This window comes from Odocoileus virginianus, unplaced genomic scaffold, assembly GCF_023699985.2.
Source record: "Odocoileus virginianus isolate 20LAN1187 ecotype Illinois unplaced genomic scaffold, Ovbor_1.2 Unplaced_Contig_27, whole genome shotgun sequence".
NCBI lineage: Eukaryota > Metazoa > Chordata > Mammalia > Artiodactyla > Cervidae > Odocoileus > Odocoileus virginianus.
The window spans coordinates 479,300-501,886 of record NW_027224344.1 but is presented as its reverse complement, the minus strand read 5'-3'; the positions used below and the strand labels follow the sequence as shown (position 1 = coordinate 501,886).

Below are 22,587 nucleotides of genomic sequence, written 5' to 3'. Positions count from 1 at the left end.
ATTTTGAGTTTATTTTTGTGTGTGGTGTTAGAAAATGTTCTAGTTTCATTCTTTTACAAGTGGTTGAATAGTTTTCCCAGCACCACTTGTTAAAGAGATTATCTTTTCTACATTGTATATTCTTGCCTCCTTTGTCAAAGATAAGGTGTCCATAGGTGCGTGGATTTATCTCTGGGCTTTCTATTTTGTTCCATTGATCTATGTTTCTGTCTTTGTGCCAGTACCATACTGTCTTGATGACTGTGGCTTTGTAGTATAGCCTGAAGTCAGGCAGGTTGATTCCTCCAGTTCCATTCTTCTTTCTCAAGATTGCTTTGGCTATTTGAGGTTTTTTGTATTTCCATACAAATTGTGAAATTATTTGTTCTAGTTCTCTGAAAAATACTGTTGGTAGCTTGATACGGGATTGCACTGAATCTATGGATTGCTTTTACTTCAGAGAACTACAACCCCGCAGGCTGAATAAAGAAAATTACTGACTTTAAAAATCAGTATTTATATTAAATGTAAATAAAATACACAATCCAACCTAAATTACAGATGATTACATTAGATAAAAACAAATCCAACCTATATCCTCCTTGTAAAAGATATATCTTAAATGTGAGAACATTAAAAACTGATGGTGAAATTATGGAAAAGGGACATAGTGAGTAAATTTTAGTCAAAGAAAGCCAATGTGACTGTACACACGTTAACTATGAACACACAAACAGATCAATCTACCTCTACCAAGAAGTTATCACAACTCTCAGTTTTATGCACCTAAAAATACAGTCTCAAGATAAATAAAAATTAACAATAATCCATGGATCAAAGTAGAAATTACAATGAAAATCAGAAAAATACTTGAACTTAATAAAAATGTGATGATATACCAAAATTTCTAGGAGAGTGATGTCAGAAACAGTGAAAAACTTCTATTCATCAAAACACAATACTAACAAGGTGAAACGGAAAGTCACAGAGCTGGATAAGGTATCTGCAATACACATAGCTGGCAAATGGCTTGAATCCAGAGTATATAAAAATCAGAATATGTGAAAATAAGAAGAGACAAAAAACGTAACAGAAGTAGATTAGCAGTTACCAGAGGCTAAAAAAGGGAAGAATGGGCAATTATTGTTTAATGATTACAGTTTCAGTTTGGGTGATGAAAAATTTTGGAAATAGATGGTGGTGATGGTTGTAAAACACTGTGAATGTAATTAATCCCAATAAGTTAGTTACAACTTTAACTTTTATACATATATGAAAAAAGACTAGGACTTTCCCGGCAGTCCAGTGGTTGAGACTCTGCCTTCCAAAGGAGCAGTGAGCATAGGCTCCACTTCTGGTTGGGGAACTAAGTTTCACAGGTAGAGAGGTGGGTGAGACCAAATATTAAAAATAATAATAATAGAAAAACAGTCAAAAGACCTGAACAGGAACTTCACAAAAGAGATCCTTATGACAAACATAAAAAAAGCACTCAACCTAACTAGCCATCAGATAAATGAAACTTAAAACCATTAGAAGATTTAAAAGATATGTACAAAAAAATAAATAAAAAAAATAAAAGATATGTACAACCCAAATAGCTAAACTTCTCATTTGTTAACCACATTTCCAAGTAATAGGGTGGATGCAGAGCAACAGATACACTGCTAGTAAGAAAGGTAAACAGAAACCAGCACTTTGTAAAACTGCTTGGGCCCATCTACTAAAACTTAAGAGATACATGCAACAACCCAGCAAGTCTACTAGATACACACCTAACAGAAGCAGATACAGATATTCAGAAGAGTTCATAGCAATGCTATTTGAAATAGCCAAAAACTCCAAACAATTCATACATCCATCAGTAACGGGTAAATCAACTTTGGTATTTTCATATAACTGAGTACTGTATAGCAACAAAAACAATGAAAAGCAACATGCAACAACAAATAATTTATCTAACAAGATGTTGAACAAAAGCAGCCAGCCAGCCAGCCACACACACACATCACAAAATGTAAGATTCCACACAAATAGAGTTCACAAGCAAGCATGTCCAAGGTATGGTGATAAACTAAGACACTGATTATATGTGGACGCTACTTGTAACATTCTTTTGTTCTTAATCAGGTTAGTATTTACAAGACTGTGTCATTAATGATTTGTGCACTTTTCTGTATGTATACTGAACTTCCCAAAAAAAAAAGTTTTGAGGAAGAAATGTCAAATTAGATTTTTAGACAGAAGAGAAGTTGTCGATGATTTAATTATTTTCAAATAGACACAACACATACCTAAGAGTCTTTAAGAGATTCTGATTATCAGCCTATCATCACTAAAACCAAAAACGGCTTTTGAACTCTTGAGCACCTAGGTGAAACCTGCTCAAACTGCCTAAAAATCTGGTATACCATTTTCTTGATGTATTTTCTTTGTATGATGAGGATAGTGCAAGCAGCAAAACAGTATGTCTATTTAAAATCAATAGAATCCCAGTTAGATATTGCCCTGAGAATAGCAAAGTCTGGACCAGGTAAGTTGAATATACTCAAAAGCCATGCAAGAAAAAAAAAAGTCTCGTCTAGTCCTGACCTTATTATACTGCCACTCAAAAGTAACTACATTTTTTAAAAAAGTAACTACATAGAAGTCAGAAGTAGGGAAAACATTACTGCTGCTGCTAAGTCACTTCAGTTGTGTCTGACTCTGTGTGACCCCATAGACAGCAGCCCACCAGGCTTCCCCATCCCTGGGATTCTCCAGGCAAGAACACTGGAGTGGGTTGTCATTTCCTTCTCCTACCTTTCCTAATAAACTTGCACTACTATTTATATATATCAATATTTTTCTAGTCTCTAAAGTAATCAAGATCCCATGTAATGGAGTAAAGTACGTAGACAACACCAAAAACCATTTGTCCAATTATACTTAAGTTTTCATCTCTTTTGTTTGGTTTAAGATATCATGATGAGTACATTTTATCTGCATGATGCACTTCAGAGCTATAACGAAGACACATGTTCACAAAACAGGGAACTACCTCACATCTGGTATTTGTGCTACCAGTCACCATTCTGCATGGTTCTGCTGCTGCTTTGGGGACACCTCTAGCCCAGAGATGCAAGAAGGACTTGCAAGAGGGAGGCCAGTGTCCCCAAGATTTATCCCAAACCAGTTCTTGAGCATCCGAGTATCTCAGTCAATCCAGGCCACATTTCATTGACCTCCCATCAGCTCCAATCCATCCAAGTTTGTACCCCAATACAGGCTCCTCTGGCTTCAGCTCCCAGGTATCGCTCGCTTATGATAAACAGCTTGGGCAGACTGCTCTCTGAACAGTCCTACTCAACTTGGCTCTGTGGTATTTAATAAAACAACCGCTGAACAGAGGAATGAATATACAGGCAGATAGTGGTGCAAGCCAGTAAAGGCGAGGTACCAGAGATACTTTTCAAATCTAACAAAATCTGAACAACAAAAGTATGAAACCTTTTACCACTTCATTCTTCTTCTGTATTAAAAATAAAACCACCTCAGTAGCAACAGGGACACCCACTCCTGACCTTCTTGGAGATACATCTGATTCCAGGGCTGGGACAAAAATATACAGGATAAGCCCTGAAACACTGTGTAGTGCAGAAAGTAAGTGCTCAACACAAGAGGGAGGGGCACAGAGGGACACAGGAGCCAATGTGAAGAAGCCTCCAATGGCCACACTTGGAACAATTTGAGCCACAAAAGAAATAACCTGGTAACAGGAAACAAAGTATAAAATATACAAGATTCCAGACTTAATAAATGATAGAATAAGCAAGCAAACAGGGAGAAGAGTCAAATCTTCCTTACAAAAAAATTTCAAAAAATACTAAGTAAATATTCACCACTCCAGAAGGAGGCCCCGGTGAATGCAGCTCAAAGGATAAAATATAGAAGAGGCAAAAACAGTAAAAATTCTAGTGGAGAAGCCTGGCAAACAAGGCTCACACTGCTAGAGGTGTGGTCTGGACACCACACGCCCAAATCCAAGGTGACAAGGGGAGCCCTGCCCCTTCCTAGTACTCTCCCTACAAATGCAAAACGTCAGTCCAGTCAAGAAAATACCAGGCAAACCTAAACGGAAGGACATTCTGCAAAACCCCCAGCCAACCCTCCTCAAGACAGTGAAGGTCATGAGAAACAAGGAAAGTCTGAGAAACTGCCACAGAGCAGAAGAGACTAGTGAGCCATAATGACTAAATGCACCCAGCTGTCCTGGGCGAGACTGTGGAACACAAAAACGACACTAGTGCAAAACTGCTGCTGCTGCTAAGTCACTTCAGCCGTGTCTGACCCTGTGCGACCCCATAGACAGCAGTCCACCAGGCTTCTCCGATCCTGGGATTCTCCAGGCAAGAACACTGGAGTGGGTTGCCATTTCCTTCTCCAATGCATGAAAGTGAAAAGTGAAAGGGAAGTCGCTCAGTCGTGTCCAACTCTTCTCGACCCCATGGACTGCAGCCTACCAGGCTCCTCTGCCCATGGGATTTTCCAGGCAAGAGTACTGGAGTGGGTTGCCACTGCCTTCTCCAGTGGAAAACTAGGGAAATCCAAATGAAGTCTAGACTTTTAACAGTAATGTGCTATATTGACAAATATAGCCAGAAATATAAGATGTTAACAGGAGGGAACAGGGTTAGAGGCACACAGGAAGCCTCTGCACTCTCTGTGCAACTTTTCTTCTAAAATCATCTTTTTTAAAAATTACTTAAAAAAAATTACATTTGGCAATTTGGCAACAGGGATATCTTCCTCATAGTTTTAAACAAGTACTCTATCTGGGAGAGGGAAGTTTCCTTTTTTCTACTTAGCCAACAGGAAGCAAACGGGAAATACCGTACAACTCAGTGACACTACTGTGAAGGTAGGATGGGAACTGTTGCCATTCTGCAGAAACCAAGCAGGAAAGTGATTTCGAGTTTACAGACAAGACAGTCAGAGTGCAACTCATCGTCTCTTATCAACCCACAGTCCTTGGCAGATGATTTTTTCCCTTCTAAACTTAGTCAAAAACTCTTAGTAAAGCCAATAGCTTCCCCACAGAGTTCCAACTTACAAACCAGTATCTATATATGACTAATACTTGCCCACCCTCTGGATGAGGCAGAAATAGAGATACAAAACCACAAACCAATTATTTCAAGACCTTAACGCTAGTCGCTCAGTGGTGTCCAACTCTCTGCGACCCCATGGACTGTAGCCTGGCAGGCTCCTCTGTCCATGGGATTGTCCAGGCAAGAATACTGGAGTGGGTTGCCATTCTCTTTTCCAGGGGATTTTCCTGACCCGAGGATCAAACCCGGGTCTCCTGCATTGCAGGCAGATTCTTTACGGAAATCTGAGCCACAGCAGGCTCTCATTATCTCTTCCAAAAGTGTCTGTGGCCACTCTCACAATACCCAAGTGGAAGGTTGTGTGTGTGTGTGGAAGGTTGTGTGTGTGGAAGGTTGTGTGTGTGTGTGGAAGGTTGTGTGTGTGTGTGGAAGGTTGTGTGTGTGTGTGTGTGCGCGCGCGCGTGCTCAGTCATGATAAAGTCTTTGTGACTCCATGGAATGTAGCCTGCCAGGCTCCTCTGTCCATGGGATTTTGGTTGTTGGAAAGTAAACTGGAGCCAATGATGACAGCAATCTTAACTGATTATAGCTAAAATATCTTAATCTTGCAAACAATTATCTTAACACATGGTTAAAACCCCTCCCAGAGGCCTGGAAGGGGACTGTGTGAGAAGCAGGTTCCAAGTTCAGCTGTGGTAGCTTCATGGTAAACTAGTCACTCTGTTTATGTTCTATTTTCTCCTCTATAATGACTAAACCTATTTATGTTTACATCACCCATGGAAACTTGAACACTGCGTGCACACAGAAAGGACTCAATGCATGTTTTTAAAATTGAATTAAGCACACACATCTGGACATATTGTTCAAATGTAATAATTCTTATCTGTTGCTATAAATGACAAGGTATTTCACCAACCCATAACACTGTCATTCACCCCTGACCTCTACCCTGGGCACATATATCTCAAGTATTCCTTTCATTTAACAATAAGGATGTGTACTGTCAAGAAAAAAATACCAAGAGTGAACAAAAATTAATGTTTTTAAACATGTTTTCACTACTGTCTCTCTTTAAATTCAAAAAGGATATTATTTCAATACCCACCAAATGGCATGAACCCTGCTGAGAAGCCTCATTGATCATATCTCTTCTCAAATTTCAAACAAAGCCCCAATGGCCCCTACATCAAGGGATGTCTTTAATAAAATGCACAGTCCACTGTTCCTTCTGGGAAAACCTATTACCAAACTTACCATTATTTTAACCAAGATGTGCTCATAATTTTGAAAGTGTTCTTTACTTATCTAAAGCTAAATGTACATCAAAAAATTTGAAACCAAATCTGAAACAAGTATTTTCATCACATGGCTATTTAAGGTCCACAGGGCTGCTAAGACCATACACAGCGGTTCTCAGCTCTAGAACTACTGTTAGTAACTCCTGTGGATCCCAGAAAATACACATTCTACTCTAGCGGAGCAGGGAATACAACCTAAATCCTATCAATGACTACTCTCTAAAGAATGGGTATATTAAAACTTGTCTGAAGGTCAGTCAAGTGCACCGGTGATAAATAACAGATTGTGTATCAGGAGACTGAGTGAGTGTCTAACTTCTGAATTAATGATGTGAATGAAAACTTCATCAACATGTATATAATAAACTTTACCAGGCAATAAGGTCTTTTTATGACTACAAACACATAAACACTGGGGAAAATTAAAATTTTAAGTAAGCTACCTAAGATAAATCACATACCCTCTTGATTCTAACCAACAAATCACCCTCCTGTCATCACATAAATACTTCATAAACATACAACCCACTTTAAGATCCTGATTCATAACATAATTTTCTGCCTCTTAAAATATTCTCTAAAGGACTAATTTTTCCTTCTTCTTCAATCTCCTTCAGCTCTATGTCACACTACTATCATGAATGTGTTAGTAAATGAATTAAAGTTACATCTGAACACTAAATAAAATTATCCATTCTTGTTTTCTTCTAATATTGGTTTCATTTCCATGCCTCCTACATTTTTCTATTTCTCTTACAATGCATTTCTAACTTTTTAATTCAACCCAAATGGGGATATTCTGTATGTGCTGATACTATTAAAAGAAAACAAGGACTAAAATCAATTACTGCTACTACATTCAATTCCAAAACCAGTCAAGAATAAATGGGAAGTGCTATTTCTTTCTATGGGACTAAATGGAGTGACACTGCTGATAGTGGTAAGAACTATTCAACAACGGCAGAGGCAACAGTGACCAGCAGAAAGATTCCCCATAAATACAACCTGTCACCTGAGAGACCAGGGGTTCTCAACCAGGGACAGCTGGCCAAGCCCGGAGACTTCAACTGGGGGAGGGGGCGGGTGATGACCAGCATATGGTGGATAGACACCAGGGATGATGCTCAACACCCTACACAGGCACAGGAGAGTGCCCACAACAAAGAGCTATTCAGTCAAAAATGTCAGTGCACAGGCTGAGAATCCATAAACTCAACATGTGTCTCAATTCTGGGTAAAAAAATACAGAAGCACCATGGTGCTGTGAAAGGACCACAAGATCAGGGGAGGGAGGGAACTAAATTTTACTGAGTACTTGCTACCTATCAAGCCTTGCATTAGGCACTTTACAAATACCATCTCACTTAAACCTCCATCCCATGGGAGAAAAGTGATCTATTCTCATTTTATAGATGAGAAGGTTGAACTCAGGAAAATTAAGGAACTTATTCAAGGTCACTCATCCAGAAATGGAAGGAATTATGATTCCAAATCAAACCAAATCTGTTCCTTTCCACAAAGGCTAGAGGCTAAAAGACCAGGATTTGATTCAAAGAGTTACCAATATGAATTTGAGCACAGCACTTGACTTCCTCAATCTGCATTTAGAAAGTAAGTCAATGGATAACATCTGAAAATACAAATGCTGTCAAATGTCAACAATTATGTTAAACATCTTATAACAAAAAACAAAGTGCTTCTTAGAATGGAAGTTCATGATTATCATTTCTCCTTAAAAACAGAATTTATACAAGGGTGCAGAGTACCAAGTTTACAACTGTACAGCGTTTTTAAGAATCAAGAGTAAACCTTCAGAAGGTATGGTGCCTTCCACCACCACACAACTACTCTTAATACTAGAAGGAAATAAATTATCTAATATAAACAATATTTTTGTATGAACTTCCCAGATTTTCAATCAATTGACCCAAAAAGCTCAAGATCATTTCAGCAACTTTGATGGGGCTCTCTCCACAACAGAGGAGGAAGAGGATGGATTACAAGTCCAATACTGCTGCTGTGGGAAACAACTCCGCCATTCTCTCCAGAGAGCCAGAATGTATTCCAAGAGATCAATACATTATCATTCACACCACTGATGCATTACATCAATGATTAAATTGATTTACAAATCATTTCAACATAAGGTTATGACTTTTTAAAAACCTACCACCAGAATCTATCAATCTTTGACAATTAAACTACTGGTAGGTTCACAAACACAACTTGAAATCTGGGATTAAATTCAAGGATAATGTAAACTAAAAGAAGTTTGTTCTTTCTAGAAGTCATCACGACTAATGAGACTTCTAAAAGCAGGTTGCACACAAACACTTTTCCCCTTGAAATCTTGGATCTCCAGGCATGGTTTTGCTGTATAAAAAAAGTATTATAAAAGTATATTTTCATATCATATTAATACACTGTAAATAAATTATAACTGCAACTATTTCCCACTAACATTGTCCAAGTTTAAAAACAATAGACACATCAAATAAACTAAAAATTTGTTTGAAATAATTTCAGAACAATCATTAAAAGACTGGCTTTAAATAAACTTCTAAAAATCTGTTTACCCAACACCAAATATAAATAATATATGTTCTGTTGGAATTGACAGAATTGATAACACACTCTTTTGACTGTTCTCTACTTTAACCAATTAAATAAGGAGTTTCATTACAACTCTATTCTGAAGTACATCTTTCACCTTAAGCATTCTGACACTTCCATCAACTTTCTAAAATCAACAGTAGATTTTTAAAATGTTTTTAACAGATTTGTCTCTCAGAAGACTAAATTAGACAAAAATGATAGAAGAAACCTATTACCAATCTCCTTAACATCGACAGATATTTGGATAAACTGCAGCCATATGCTGATGGGCAGGTGACATTCCCAAAGAATTTACATTAGATAATAACCTAAGTTAAAACCCATTCTATCTGACATCCCGTCAACTTTTTACTTTACAAGCCTGTTTTTCATTACAACAAATTTTAACGTATAGGGAAATCTTATTATATTGTCTGTTTTTAACCAGTCTCTTCATTTCTCCCCAAATAGCAGAATTTTCCTCAGGGCTCAGATTTCTTTACATTTCCAACGGAGGGAATATCGCTGCCCATCTCTGAAAAGCATTATCCGCCGACAGCTCCCGGCGAAGGCGCAGCAGCCGGGGACCAGGTGCGGGCGAACCTGGGCAGCGCCGAGCGCATCCCACCTGAGTTCGGTTCGTGCGGCTCGCACGAGCGCGCATCCCGGGACCGACTCCGCTCCTTCCCCCGGCCACGGGCTGGTCGCCCCAACAGGCCGCAAACTGACCCTCAGACCCACACCCCCGTCCTGGGGCCGTCGCCAGACCCTCGCCCACGCTCCCACCCACTACAGCGGCGCTCGGCCGCAGACCTGGCCCGCGTCCCCGGCCTCTCAGGGCGGGGGAGGGGGCGCTGGGGGGAAGGGCCCGGGGCGCGGTGGGGGTCCTCCGTGGGAGATGGGGGGCCGCGGTGGGGGAAGGGCCCGGGGCCTCGGCTAAGGTCCTCCAGTAGGAGACTGAGAAGCAGGGCGGAGGGCCGAAGGCTGGGGTAAGGGAGGGTCCTGGTGAGGCCGGCGCCCGGGGGGGGGGTCCTCCGTGGACCGTGGGAAATGGGGGCCGCGAAGCGGAAGGGTCCGGGGTCCGGAGCTGGGAACTGAGGGTCGCGGACGGCGGGGAAAGGGCCCGCGGTGGGGCCTCCTGCGGGCGAAGGGGGTCGCGGGGGACGGCTCACCCGCGTCGCCGGTGGCGGGCGCCAAGGTGACGGCGCCGTCCCTCCACAGGCGGATCTGTGAGGCCGAGCGCACCCGGCGGCGGGGCTGGCGGCGGCCGGCGTCCGCGGCGCGCAGAGAGCCGCAGCACTGGTAGCACACGGCCCACGCCTGCTCCTCGTTGATGGGCTGATTGTACAGCCGCAGGATCTCCTCCAGACTCAGCGCGTCCTGCGAGCCCGCGGCCGCCCCGGCGTCCGGAGGCCCCTCGCCGCCCTCCGGGCCGACCGGCTGAGCCATCCCGCGGGTCGCGCCGCGCTCAGGGCGCCGCGTCGCCTCAGCTGCGGAGCATCGTTTCTGCGCGCCGCCGCCGCCTCAACCCCGGAACCCCGCCCCTCGTGCCGCGCGCGTCGCCGCGGGGACTAGGCGGAGACCAGGCCGGGGCCCGGCTGCAGAGCTACGCTGGGGGAGGGCCGAGGGACTAGGCGTGGGCCGCGCGCCTGACGAGACCACCGCCAGCCGGTAGCGGCGCAATGGCGTCCGCGGCCCCGCCCCACGGCGCACAACCCTGGGGTTCGCCCCGCCCTCCAATCCCCGCCCCAGGGGCGCGCCCCGCCCAGAACCCCGCCTCCATGGCCTGCCTGGCTCCGCCCCGCCTCTGTCCCGGCTTCTCCGCGCCCTCCGAGCCTCGCCCCCAGGTTGGCTCCGCAGTCAGGAGTCGCCCCTCTCCTGCAGCCGCACCTACATCACACCTCCACCAGCCTCCGCGCCGGGACAGACTTCGTAGTCACCTGGCCTCGTCCCTCGCGTCCTGCTTTGCTTGGTTGGGTACTGTCGCCATCAACGCACCGGGCCGTTCGCTCGGATAACCTTCTCTGCTCCCAACTTCACGAGGGACTGAAGCCCCAGGAGGACAGGGTCTTTATGGGTTTTGCTCACTGGCTTCTCCCAAGCGCACGGATCAAGACCTGGGGTACAAGCTTGTAGCAAACAATCGCAGACGTCCTTCGGATTCGTTTGTGACGTTTGTACAACTCCACCAAGATTATGTTCCCAGTGACCACACGCCTCATAACCCAGCTAACCCAGTCTGTTCATACCTAATGAACCGCTATCACACGGGCATTTACCCATAGAAGAAAAGGAAAAAGTCCTCCTGGGCCGCGATGGACCATTAAGTGTGCGATAAAAGAGAGTTATTGGATAAAACAATCGCTCGTTGGCAAATGAGTTTAATTGGTAACACTCCACTCTCAGACTAGTCCTGTATGAGAACCTTACAGAGTTGAAAGCATCCATCAGTAAGAGATGTATCTAATAATAAATACCAGTAAACATTTTAAGGCAGTTTCATGTGCACTGTTAGATATTGCACCATCAACAACTGCATCTTATGGTAGAAATTATTAATACAAATCGATTCTTAATGCCTAAGACACCACAGTACATAAAGCAGGAATAGGGAGAAGACAAAAAGCAAGAACAGATGACTTTGAAAGAGGAAAGAAAAGCTTCTCCCTAGGCACTCTATTACAATTTCATTACAAGAGATACAAAACAAATCTTTAAAGTAATGTCACTTAATTACTGGCTCATAATCCAATTTGTAAAAAATGCACTATGTGTGCCACATCCCTGAAAAGACAGTCTAATTCCTTACATGATGACACAGATAGGATAAATGTAGATATACAAAACCTCTTAATTAAAAACATAAACTAATGCTAAATTTTGCTGTTTGAAAAGTTTAGACCCAGTGTGAATTTTGAAAATACAGATGGCTTTAAAATATTACTGTTTTGGCACTGGGAAGACCCAGAGGGATCGGGTGGAGAGGGAGGTGGGAGAGGGGACTGGGATGGGGAATACATGTAAATCCATGGCTAATTCATTTCAATGTATGACAAAAACTACTGTAATGATGTAAAGTAATTAGCCTCCAACTAATAAAAATAAATGGGAAAAAAAATAAATTAATTAATAGGATATTTGAAAAAAAAATAAAATAAAATATTACTGTTTTGTTTTTGACTCTGCCTCGTGGCATCTTAGTTCCCCTACCAGGGATGAAACCCCTACCCTCTGCCATGGAAGCCTGGAGTCTTAACAACTGGCCTCTAGAGAGACCCCTAAAGTACTAGTTTTGAACAATGCAGAGAAACAGAGGAATGGTCTACTTTGGTAGACAATAGCACCATCTTCTGGCCTTTTGGGATATTGCTGCAGTGTTGCACTCGGACAACTACAGCCGAAAGTCACAAACATTTTTGTCCTTCCTCAAAAACCCACAATAAACTGTGGAAAATTCTGAAAGAGATGGAAATACCAGACCACCTGACCTGCCTCTTGAGAAATCTGTATGCAGGTCAGGAAGCAACAGTTAGAACTGGACATGGAACAACAGACTGGTTCCAAATAGGAAAAGGAGTACATCAAGGCTGTATATTGTCACCCTGCTTATTTAACTTATATGCAGAGTACATCATGAGAAACGCTGGGCTGGAAGAAGCACAAGCTGGAATCAAGATTGCTGGGAGAAATATCAATAACCTCAGATATGCAGATGACACCACCCTTATGGCAGAAAGTGAAGAACTAAAGAACCTCTTGATGAAAGTGAAAGAGGAGAATGAAAAAGTTGGCTTAAAGCTCAACATTCAGAAAACTAAGATCATGGCATCCAGTCCTATCACTTCATGGCAAACAGATGGGGAAACAGTGGCAGACTTTATTTTAGGGGGCTCCAAAATCACTGCAGATGGTGACTGCAGCCATGAAATTAAAGAAGACGCTTGCTCCTTGGAAGAAAAGTTATGACCAACCTAGACAGCATATTAAAAAGCAGAGACATTACTTTGCCAACAAAAGTCCGTCTAGTCAAGGCTATGGTTTTTCCAGTAGTCATATATGGATATGAGAGTTGGACTATAAAGAAAGCTGAGTGCCGAAGAATTGATGCTTTTGAACTGTGGTGTTGGAGAAGATTCTTGAGAGTCCCTTGGACAGCAAGGAGATCCAACCAGTCCATCCTAAAGGAAATCAGACCTGAATGTTCATTGGAAGGACTGATGTTGAAGCTGACACTCCAATACTTGGGTCACCTGATGTGAAGAACTGACTCATTTGAAAAGACCCTGATGCTGGGAAAGATTGAAGGTGGGAGAAGGGGATGACAGAGGATGAGACAGTTGGATGGCATCACCAACTCAATGGACATGAGTTTGGGTAAACTCTGGGAGTTGGTGATGGACAGGGAGGCCTGGTGTGCTGCAGTCCATGGAGTCACAAAGAGTCAGACACAACTGAGCAACTGAACTGAAAAAAAAAAAAAAAAAAACACCAAATGATTTAATCAACTGAGCAACCCATGAGCCAGACACCTGCTAATCCTGGCATAGGGTAGTAAATAAATCTCAGGAGAACAATGACAGAAAGAAGAAAGGGAGCAGAAGTGAGGAAAAGAAATCCAAATTTTATCTTCAATATTAACTTTAAAAGATGTAGTCTTTAAAACAGATTCACAACAGGATTGTTTTCCCTTCCTCAGTGATAATTTTTAAAAATATGAATAGATTTTAGCAAGAAAAATATTTTGGCACTAAATCACAGGAATATACAATATTGGATTTTTATTTTTGTCAAACAAATTTACTACTGATATATTGTGTTTAAATTTCTTCTTTGTGAGCATATGAGGAATTAAGTTGTGGCAAGATGACTAGTTAAATGTTTGATGTTCCTTCTGTATGCAAAAAAAGTAAAAGGTAAATCCTTAAAAATCCTAGCTATCTTCTGTTATAAATCCATTCATTGTATATCCTGAACACTTGATGCTTTTTTATACAGTGTAATTGTACTAAGTTTTATATGATTTTTCAGAACCCTTTGCAATTTGGATAAGCCCCAAATGTCCATCCCCCCAGGACTCTTAGAAAGTGACCACTGACAACTCAGAGGCTCTCAAGAGGCTCTCAGAGGCTGACACCACCTCTGCAGGTTCAACAAACACTGTGGTGTAGCTCGGAACCTTCCCAGTTTCTCATTCTCAACTCAAATTCAAACATCTTTATGTATAGTATACTTTGTTCCAATTTCTGTCATTGATTTTATTTTCTTATTCTGTGGCTTCACTACTTTCAAAAAAAAATCACTCTATGTAATTAATGTCTGCACAACTCAGATCAACATTTGAATGCCATCTTCAGGTGCTGTGGTCTGTGAAAAGTGGTGGCCTGTGTTATTTCCCCTGAATATAGTTTTAGTTTTTATTGATTTTGCTGTTATATTTATTAAACAATGGAATCTTTGAGATGTTTTATCATCTTATATTTACTTATCATTTTCGCAGAATAAATGTACTTCGTGTTTCACACTCTGGACATGCTGGCTGAGCTGCTCCGAGTCTTTCAGGGAGCACGGCCTTTCAGGGGACACATTGTCTGTGCAGCCCACGCTTATCCCAGACACTCTCAGACAACTGCTCTTAAGAGGCACATTCACCTAGAAAAGTGCACCAAAAAGGAAAAAAATAGAACAGCATATTTTTTTCAGTGTTATCACCTAAATTTTCTCTGCCCACAATTATAACTTTACACTATACTTTCAAAGTGCTTTCCTCACTTACACAACTTGAAGGTCAGATATTATTTATCTTACAGATGACATCATAGACACAACAAAACACAGGGTTGGTGACTAAAGATGCAGCACTGGGATCCAGACCTCCTGACCAGCCCAGCTCTTTCTGCTGCACTAAAACATCTCTCTTAGTTAACCCAGAGCACAAAAAGAGTCCTGACACTTCATCCCACCTGCACCAATTAAGAGTACAATAAAAAGCAGATGCTATAAAATTCATATCTACCAATAGGATCAATTGCGTCAGGAAGATCCCCTGGAGAAGGAAATGGCAACCCACACTAGCATACTGGCCAGGAGAATCCCCATGGACAGAGGAGCCTGGTGGGCTACAGTCCATGGGGTCAGAGAGTCGGACATGACTGAGCGACTAAGCAGCAGCAGCAATATGATCGATTAAACTTTTGATAGTTAAAACACTTTAAATAAATGATGCGATGCCCCATCTCCCTGATGAATTCATCAGCACTTTACTTCCACCCGAGCGGTTACCCCCAGAGCACTCATCTTCACCACCATCTACATGACTCCATCCCCATCAAAGGCCATACATGATCACTCTTCTAAGGAGGCGAATTCCATCAACAATCCTAAATGCAATTTGAAACTCATCTCTTGTCACTGGGTTATCAGACTGAATATTAACCAGAAATCCTTAAAATTAGTCATGCAAACCTTATATGCAGAACTAGTACATCAGCCAGTTAAGAAGAAAACAAAATTGGTTTCTTCAAGTCTATAAACTTGTAAAGAATTAGCTCTTTTCTTTTTTATGGTAAAGAAATATGCTTATTGCAAAACATGTAAAAAAAAAATCCATTACTATCCTTTTACTAAATTATAACCTAAACCAGTGTTTTCCCACATTTTCTGTATCATACATTATAAGTTTATCTAACCCACCTTGATGAGATGAAGTTACACACCCACCTATAAAAAATGAGGAAAAGTAGAGCAGTGAGGTGAAATATATAAATAGTAGCATATTGGTATGTCCATGGGGGACTCTGGAAAACCCAAAGTCAAACAATAGTTATATTTCAACTTCTTAATGTGATTCTTCTTTGAAACAATTAGTTCTAAACAAAGAAAGAAAGATGGTATTCTTATCCTGAATGTTAGTGAAATTATTAGCTTCAATTAGTTAAGATTTGATTTGGAAAAGACCTCAAGAGACCTAAATTTTTAGCCAAGTCACTATTTCACTCTTAGGGAAATTTGAGTCTGCAGGGGTTATATGATTTAAATTACTGCCAGTTGCCAAAGTAATCCAAATATACTTCCTGTAACATAAGCTTTCCAGATCCTCTGTTTTAGCCATGTTACCTAGTTCTCACTGGATTTCAAAAGTTAAGATAAGCAGTAGCTTACTTCTTAATCCCAATGGGAAATAGAAAATAATACACAGCACAAAAGTATCTGTATTTGATAAAGATGTTGATGTTTAACAGTAATCACTTGAAAATATAGAATTCTCGACGAAACTTAAGAGACCAGACTTTCAGGTTGTTTAAGGTAAAGAGACATAACCCATTTTCAGACTTGTCATACCTTACTGATAAAGCAAAGCTAAACTATTTTTTTCAAACCTCTGTTAATATCTTTATACAAAAAAAAAAAAACCTGGCCCTTTCTTTTTACTTCAAAAACCTTGTCTTTTCCCCTAACGTACACAGATAAAAGGTGGAACTGCCCTCAGATCTAGAATTTTTCTCTGACCCTGTGAAAGGCTCATTTCTTTTCCAAAGTCAACATGTAACCAGCACACATATGGTTTGCCTTTTAATTAAATTGAGCAATGAATGAACCACCTTCTAGTTATCTTTTAAATTCTTGCCTTCGTGATTTTTGTGCAAGGTTACAGGTATAGCTGTATTTTCATGTCTATTCACTCACTGTCCTGAGAACCTGAATTCCTATGGCCACTTAATCCTTTCTCAAGGGTCATTCATGGAGCACAATGTCTTCCTTTCTTCTATTTGCTATGCATGCTCATTTGTCTCTGGAGCTGAAAGTGCAACCCTTGCTCCTACTTTCTGACTAGTCATCAAACCCTTTTAAAGAGTCTTTAGAAGAAAATCACTGACACTGAAATTCATAAAGACATGACTCCCAGATTTCAACCTGAAACTCTACAATATTTTAAACAAACTTCCTAACTATTCTTTTAATAGTATTAACATTATTATTATTCCATTGCAAGATTTGGTAAGTAATGATCACTCTTCACCTGTAACACTTTCAAAAATTAAGTTTTAACTAGATTATCTTCTTTTTAGCAGAAGCAAATTTTAATTTTACTTATGTTACAGGATTATAAATATTGGGTCAACTTTCCTCATCTAAAGCAGAGCAGTGAAGTCAGCACCCAGATACTTTATGCCAACTATCCACAACCTTTATTTTGATTTAACACATAAGATAGAAGACATTTATTTATAAAACATTCCTACAAGCACATCTAGGGATATTTGAAATTCTCAGCTACCTACCTATTTATACCTACACTGATTTTTCTTCACTCAGCAAAAAATGTCATCATGCAAGACAATGAACATGACAAAATTAAACACCTAATAGCACATACTTAGCATCTTAAGTTTGCCTTAATTATTTTAAATACAACATTAAAACTGAAAACTCTTTCAAAGCACCTAAAAATGTGTAAAATAACTAAGAAGAGTTTATAACATAAAAGAAGTGTTGTAAAACATGACAAGGGATCATCCACAACTCCAGGCAGGGCCCTTCCCATAATCCCATTTTACAAACAGGCAAATGAATCCCAGCCCAGAGAGAGCAGCCCGCTGCAGTTAGAGTTATCAAGTCAGACATGAGACCTCCATCAGGTCTTACCTGTACAGATCACAGCACAAAAACTAGCATTTTTCTAACAATCACTAGTTGGTGACTAAGTAGAGTACCAACTGACTAGAATCTTATTATACATATTTCAGAATAAAAATATACCATGTACAGACACATTCAAAAAGACTGCAATTAATTGTGAACATGTCTTTGAAAAAAAACCTAGTATTTCCACGGAAAATTACAAAGAGGAACTACTGAATTAACTTCATTTGCCACATTTAAAACAACCTCTACTTGTAATATACAAGCTATTTAACCAATTCTTATGATCAGGTTTATTAAAAGCTGAAGATTCCAATTTAACATCTTTTCACTAAACCAAAGACACCAAAAAAAATAAACTACAAATGAGTATCACTTATGAATATAGACACAAAAATCCTCAACAATATAGTATTAGCAAAATGAACACAGCAACATACAAGAAGAATTATACACCTTGACAAAGTACAATTCGTTCCAGAATTTCAAGGTTGGTTTAACATTTGAAAATCAATTTATTTAAAAAAAAAAAAAAGAAAATCAATTTATGTAATACATCATATCAATAGAATAAGAAACAAAAATCACAATTACCTCAACAGACACAGAAAGAGTATTTGACAAAACCCAGTAAACGTTTGTGAAAACATTTTTTTTAAACCGGAAGTAAAATGAAAATCCTTCAACCTAATAAAGAGCATCAATGAAAAAAAACAGTTAACGTCATACTTAATAGTAAAGAATAGATTATTTTCCGAGATCATGAACAAGGATGTCCACCTTCACCACTTCGATTCAACACCATGCTGGGGGGTAGCAGCCAGGGCAGTTAGGCAAATAAATGAAAAAATAAGTAAAAGATATCCAGATCGGAAAAGAAGAAAAACTCTCTCTCCTTGCAGACAACATGATTGTGTATAAAGAGAATCCTAAGGAATCCAACAAAAGACAAAAAAACTGTTAGAATTAATGAGTCCAGCAAGGTTGCAGGATACATCAATACACATAAATCAGTTGTATTTCTATATACCTGCAATTAACAATCCAAAAAAATAAAACCCATTTACAATAGCATCAAAAAGAATAACAGGAATAAATGTAACAAAAGAAATATAAAACTCACACTCGGAAAACCACAAAACATTGTTGAAGGAAATTAAAGATTTAAAACAAATATGAAGACAACTCATGCTCGTGATCCTAAGGCTTAGCATTCACTAAGGCAGTGACACTCCACAAACCTGAGACAACCCTGCTACCCTGCCTGCCTTTCTGTAGAAATCAATAAGCTGATTATAAAATTCATATGGAATTGCAAAGCACCCAGAACAGCCAAAACAATCTTGAAGGACAAAGTTGGAATATTCTCACACTTCCCAATTTCAAAACTTACAACAAAGTAGTGATACCCAAAATGTCAGGTACCAGCACAGCAGAAGAGCCTGGTACAGCAGGAATACAAGTTGGTGATTATAAACAAACTTGCACTTCAGGCAGAGTGTGCTATGAGCAATAGGATAAGGTTCTTCAAAATTGGATGCTTTCTAGTTTATGTGGTTATTTTGTTAAGATTTTACATAGGTTTTGGCTAGTCTCAAGTAATTTCTTAGCTACCAACAGCTGGAAAGCAATGCTACTCTCATTGGTATAAAAGGTACGTGCATGTTAAAAACAGATCTAACTCCTATACTTACCTTAAGTAGAAAGTACAAAGTTGTCATCTGAGGTAAAGAAAAAAATTATGAAACTGCAAACTGTAGTCTAACCTATTTTGTTTATAAACCAGAAGTGTAAATAAATTAGTTTAAGCAACTCATGTTCATTAACTAATGCCTTCCAATGGTCAGATATCAAGCACAGGATAGATACTATTTTATGAGCAACACTATTTTTCAAATATAAAGCCTGCATTTTGACTCAACTCCTGTCTTTGTTAAGTAGAAAAATGGGTTTCAAATGTGTGTACCTCCCAGAACCAACAGGTTAAAGATGTTTTCGATCATAGCTAAAAATTTCCACCTCATTGTTAGAAACAATCTTTTTGTTGTTGTCAGAAACAATCTTAAGGGCACCTAGAGTGTTCAGTTGGTTGAAACTGAATTTAATAAGTTTTACTCAACAAGTTTATGCTTGAGTAATGAAGTTTCTAATTTCTGACATTCTATTATATAAATACTTATTATATATTACATATGTTTAGAGAACTATGTTAGTGCACATACTGTCAAAATGAACACATTAGAAGCATTATATTTTAAAAAGTTTACAATTTTAATAGAAAAACAACTTTTATGACAGAGCTAAATATACAATGTAAATTTAATTTTTAAAAAGAAAAATTATTAGTAAGAAGAGTAGCAGAATTCTAGTGACAAAAAGACTGAAATAATATTTGGAAATAAACCACCTTTAAAGGAAAATATTAATTCATGCCAGGCTCTATTAAAGTGCATAAAAAGGAAATTTATTTTAGAATTTACACCAAAGGCGCATTACAAGTACATGTGTTACTCTGACACAGTAATACAGGAAGCTCAGCCTCAAAGAAAAGACAGCCGTGATGTCATGTATCAATCTGCCTCCTAGGACATGCCTCACAAATAGTTTGTTCCAAAAGCTGAAAATTACAAGCAATTTTCCCTGTTGATAGCTTTGCAAGTAACTCTGGTAACAGACCAAAAAGTCTTAATTCTTATCTTGCTGATTCTCTAAAGTCATGTCAGTCTCAAGAAACTTCTGATTTCTGGTCATTTTCAATAAAAATTGATACGAGAGATATTTTCAGACTTTTTAAACAAGTTATATCATAAATAATTACATATGTAAAAATTAAAAAGTAAATTTTAGAATGTTTTTAGATTTTAATTTCTAAAATATTAAATCATTTTATTTGCCATGTTGAATTAGCGATGAAAAGCATAACTTGCACAGCCGCTAGGTATAGTCACTTTCGTAAGAAGCCCAGTGGGTGCAGGAATGAATGAGAGCTGTACAGAGAGGCGGGTGGACAGCAAGGCAATCCTGTTAGGCAGCTTCCCACAAAATTTAAACCCTATAACCTCTTCAAAGCGCACTGTTCTCAACTTAAAAACAAACATCAGCATGGAGGCGCTCACGGATGCTTATTTTTCAGTGGCCTCACATAATGATTCTCTGATTTACATTCGCCACATACAAATGGATGCTTTTGTCATAAAGAGAAAAGAAAGAAACAAAAACCGATTTCAAAAGACAGACTCCATGAGAGGCTAGTAAAGAATGCTCTGACCACAGAAAATCAGCGACAGACTGCCAATATCAATTACAGAAAACAATTTCAACATACAACAAAAGTGTATGACAAATTTTTTCTAATACTCAATTCAAAAATAAATAACCAAAAATAAAATAAAATACATAATTCACTTTTACAATGAATCAAACTAACAAATATTTATAAATTATTTGCATACTTTCATGTGTGGTTTGTTATTAATATTTATGCTTTCCTGGTATGAGTTTTTTCTCTGCTCCTGCATCCATGTCTTCCCATAACTCTCTAGAGAGTCACAAATATCCCTGTGGTTATGGGTAAACCACAAAAGTGGTAAATTCATCAAAATGTATTTCACCTATATAATAAATAAATGCTGTGAAGCTAATTTCTCCTAATTTATATAAAATAATCCCATTACTCTATGAAAAATAATGATCATATTAAATTCACTATGGCTCAAATCCTTAGGCAAATAACTTTCTGATTACCTGTTAATGCAAAGAAAACTAAGTAAATTTTATTTTCATGTTTAAACTACTGACTACTTATAAGCAAAGTAATATTTACTAAAATAAGATAAACACTTAATTTATACTAACATCCTCTGAAATTTATACAAGTTTTTCATCCTTAATTTTTAAACACATATCATGATACTTTTCAAACATTATTAGTGAGGCTTATACAAAAGTTAAATATGACATCAAAGCCAGATTGTGATTTTTAAAGTAATGAACCTCGAAACACCTAGTATTATTATTAATACAATGTGTAAAATTCTAATAAAACACAGGTATAGTCTTATAGAAACTTAGTCCTATAGTACTGAGCGATATTTACAAGCAAACATGATCCAAACAGCACAAGCAGATTCAGGGTAAGTAAACACGCGGACACGAACTGCCAGGCGCACCTGGTCTCCACGGCAACAGATGATTTCTTCACAGAAAGGAGACCTTGGAAAAGAGAAAATGGATTCAATTAAGAAATGAAATTAGGTTTTACTTTATTTCCAAGAAAGTCAGTATTTAAAATGATTTTTAAAAATACTGTCTCTGTTATCAAGGACTCTGCAATTGTGGTGAAACTATTCAAATTATAAACTATTTCCTCAAAAAAATAAAAAAACTATTTCCTCGTAGCCTATTAAGTTTTTAAAATTACACTAGACAAGATCAGTGATCCTCGACAGAATCACTGGGGAAACAACCCGGAGCTCTCAAGAGCTACTCTGGCCCTAATGAATCACAGTCTGAGGCAAGAGGACAGGTCATTACAGAAGCTCCCTGTGTGACTCTGAAGTCATTCCTAAATTAGCACCAAGTGTCCGCTGAGATTATGTCAAAAACACCAAGACACCATAAATTCCACCTTACCGCAGACACGTGGCAAACGCGCGCCTCGCATTTCTATACACGAAGTGTATTGGGAACCCTTTAAATGTGTGGCCATCAGGCACAGCCCTTCTGATAGCATCCTGAAACTCTTCATTGCCCGCAGATATGCTTGTTGTACGCTCAAATTCATAAGACGCCAGAGCTGGTGACAAGAGATAAGAAAGCTGGTCTTCCCAGACAGTAGTGAGGCCAAGGTCCTACAGCAATCGAAATGGAAAAAGCAAAATACAATACTTAAAAAAACTAATTATAATTATAATGTTGATTATTTTAATGTATGCCAAGAAAGGATTTTTAAAATCTGTCATAATTTTCTTAACTTCTTATTA

The 22,587-nt window shown here is 39.1% G+C and overlaps 1 protein-coding gene across 5 annotated transcripts in view; it reads right to left on the bottom strand.

The window, feature by feature from the left end:
• SPIRE1 (spire type actin nucleation factor 1) overlaps positions 1-22,587 on the bottom strand; it is a 173,895-nt gene that overhangs the window by 137,884 nt on the left and 13,424 nt on the right. For 3 of the 5 annotated variants that reach the window (XM_070464511.1, XM_070464512.1, XM_070464513.1), the window contains exons 11-12: positions 22,238-22,455; positions 21,702-21,817 (exon numbers count right to left, since the gene is read on the bottom strand). In XM_070464511.1, coding sequence (XP_070320612.1) covers positions 21,702-21,817; positions 22,238-22,455 — 334 coding nt within the window. Of the gene's footprint in view, positions 1-10,137; positions 10,648-21,701; positions 21,818-22,237; positions 22,456-22,587 lie in introns of those variants that run through there. The other 2 variants (XM_070464514.1, XM_070464515.1) reach the window with 2 other exon arrangements.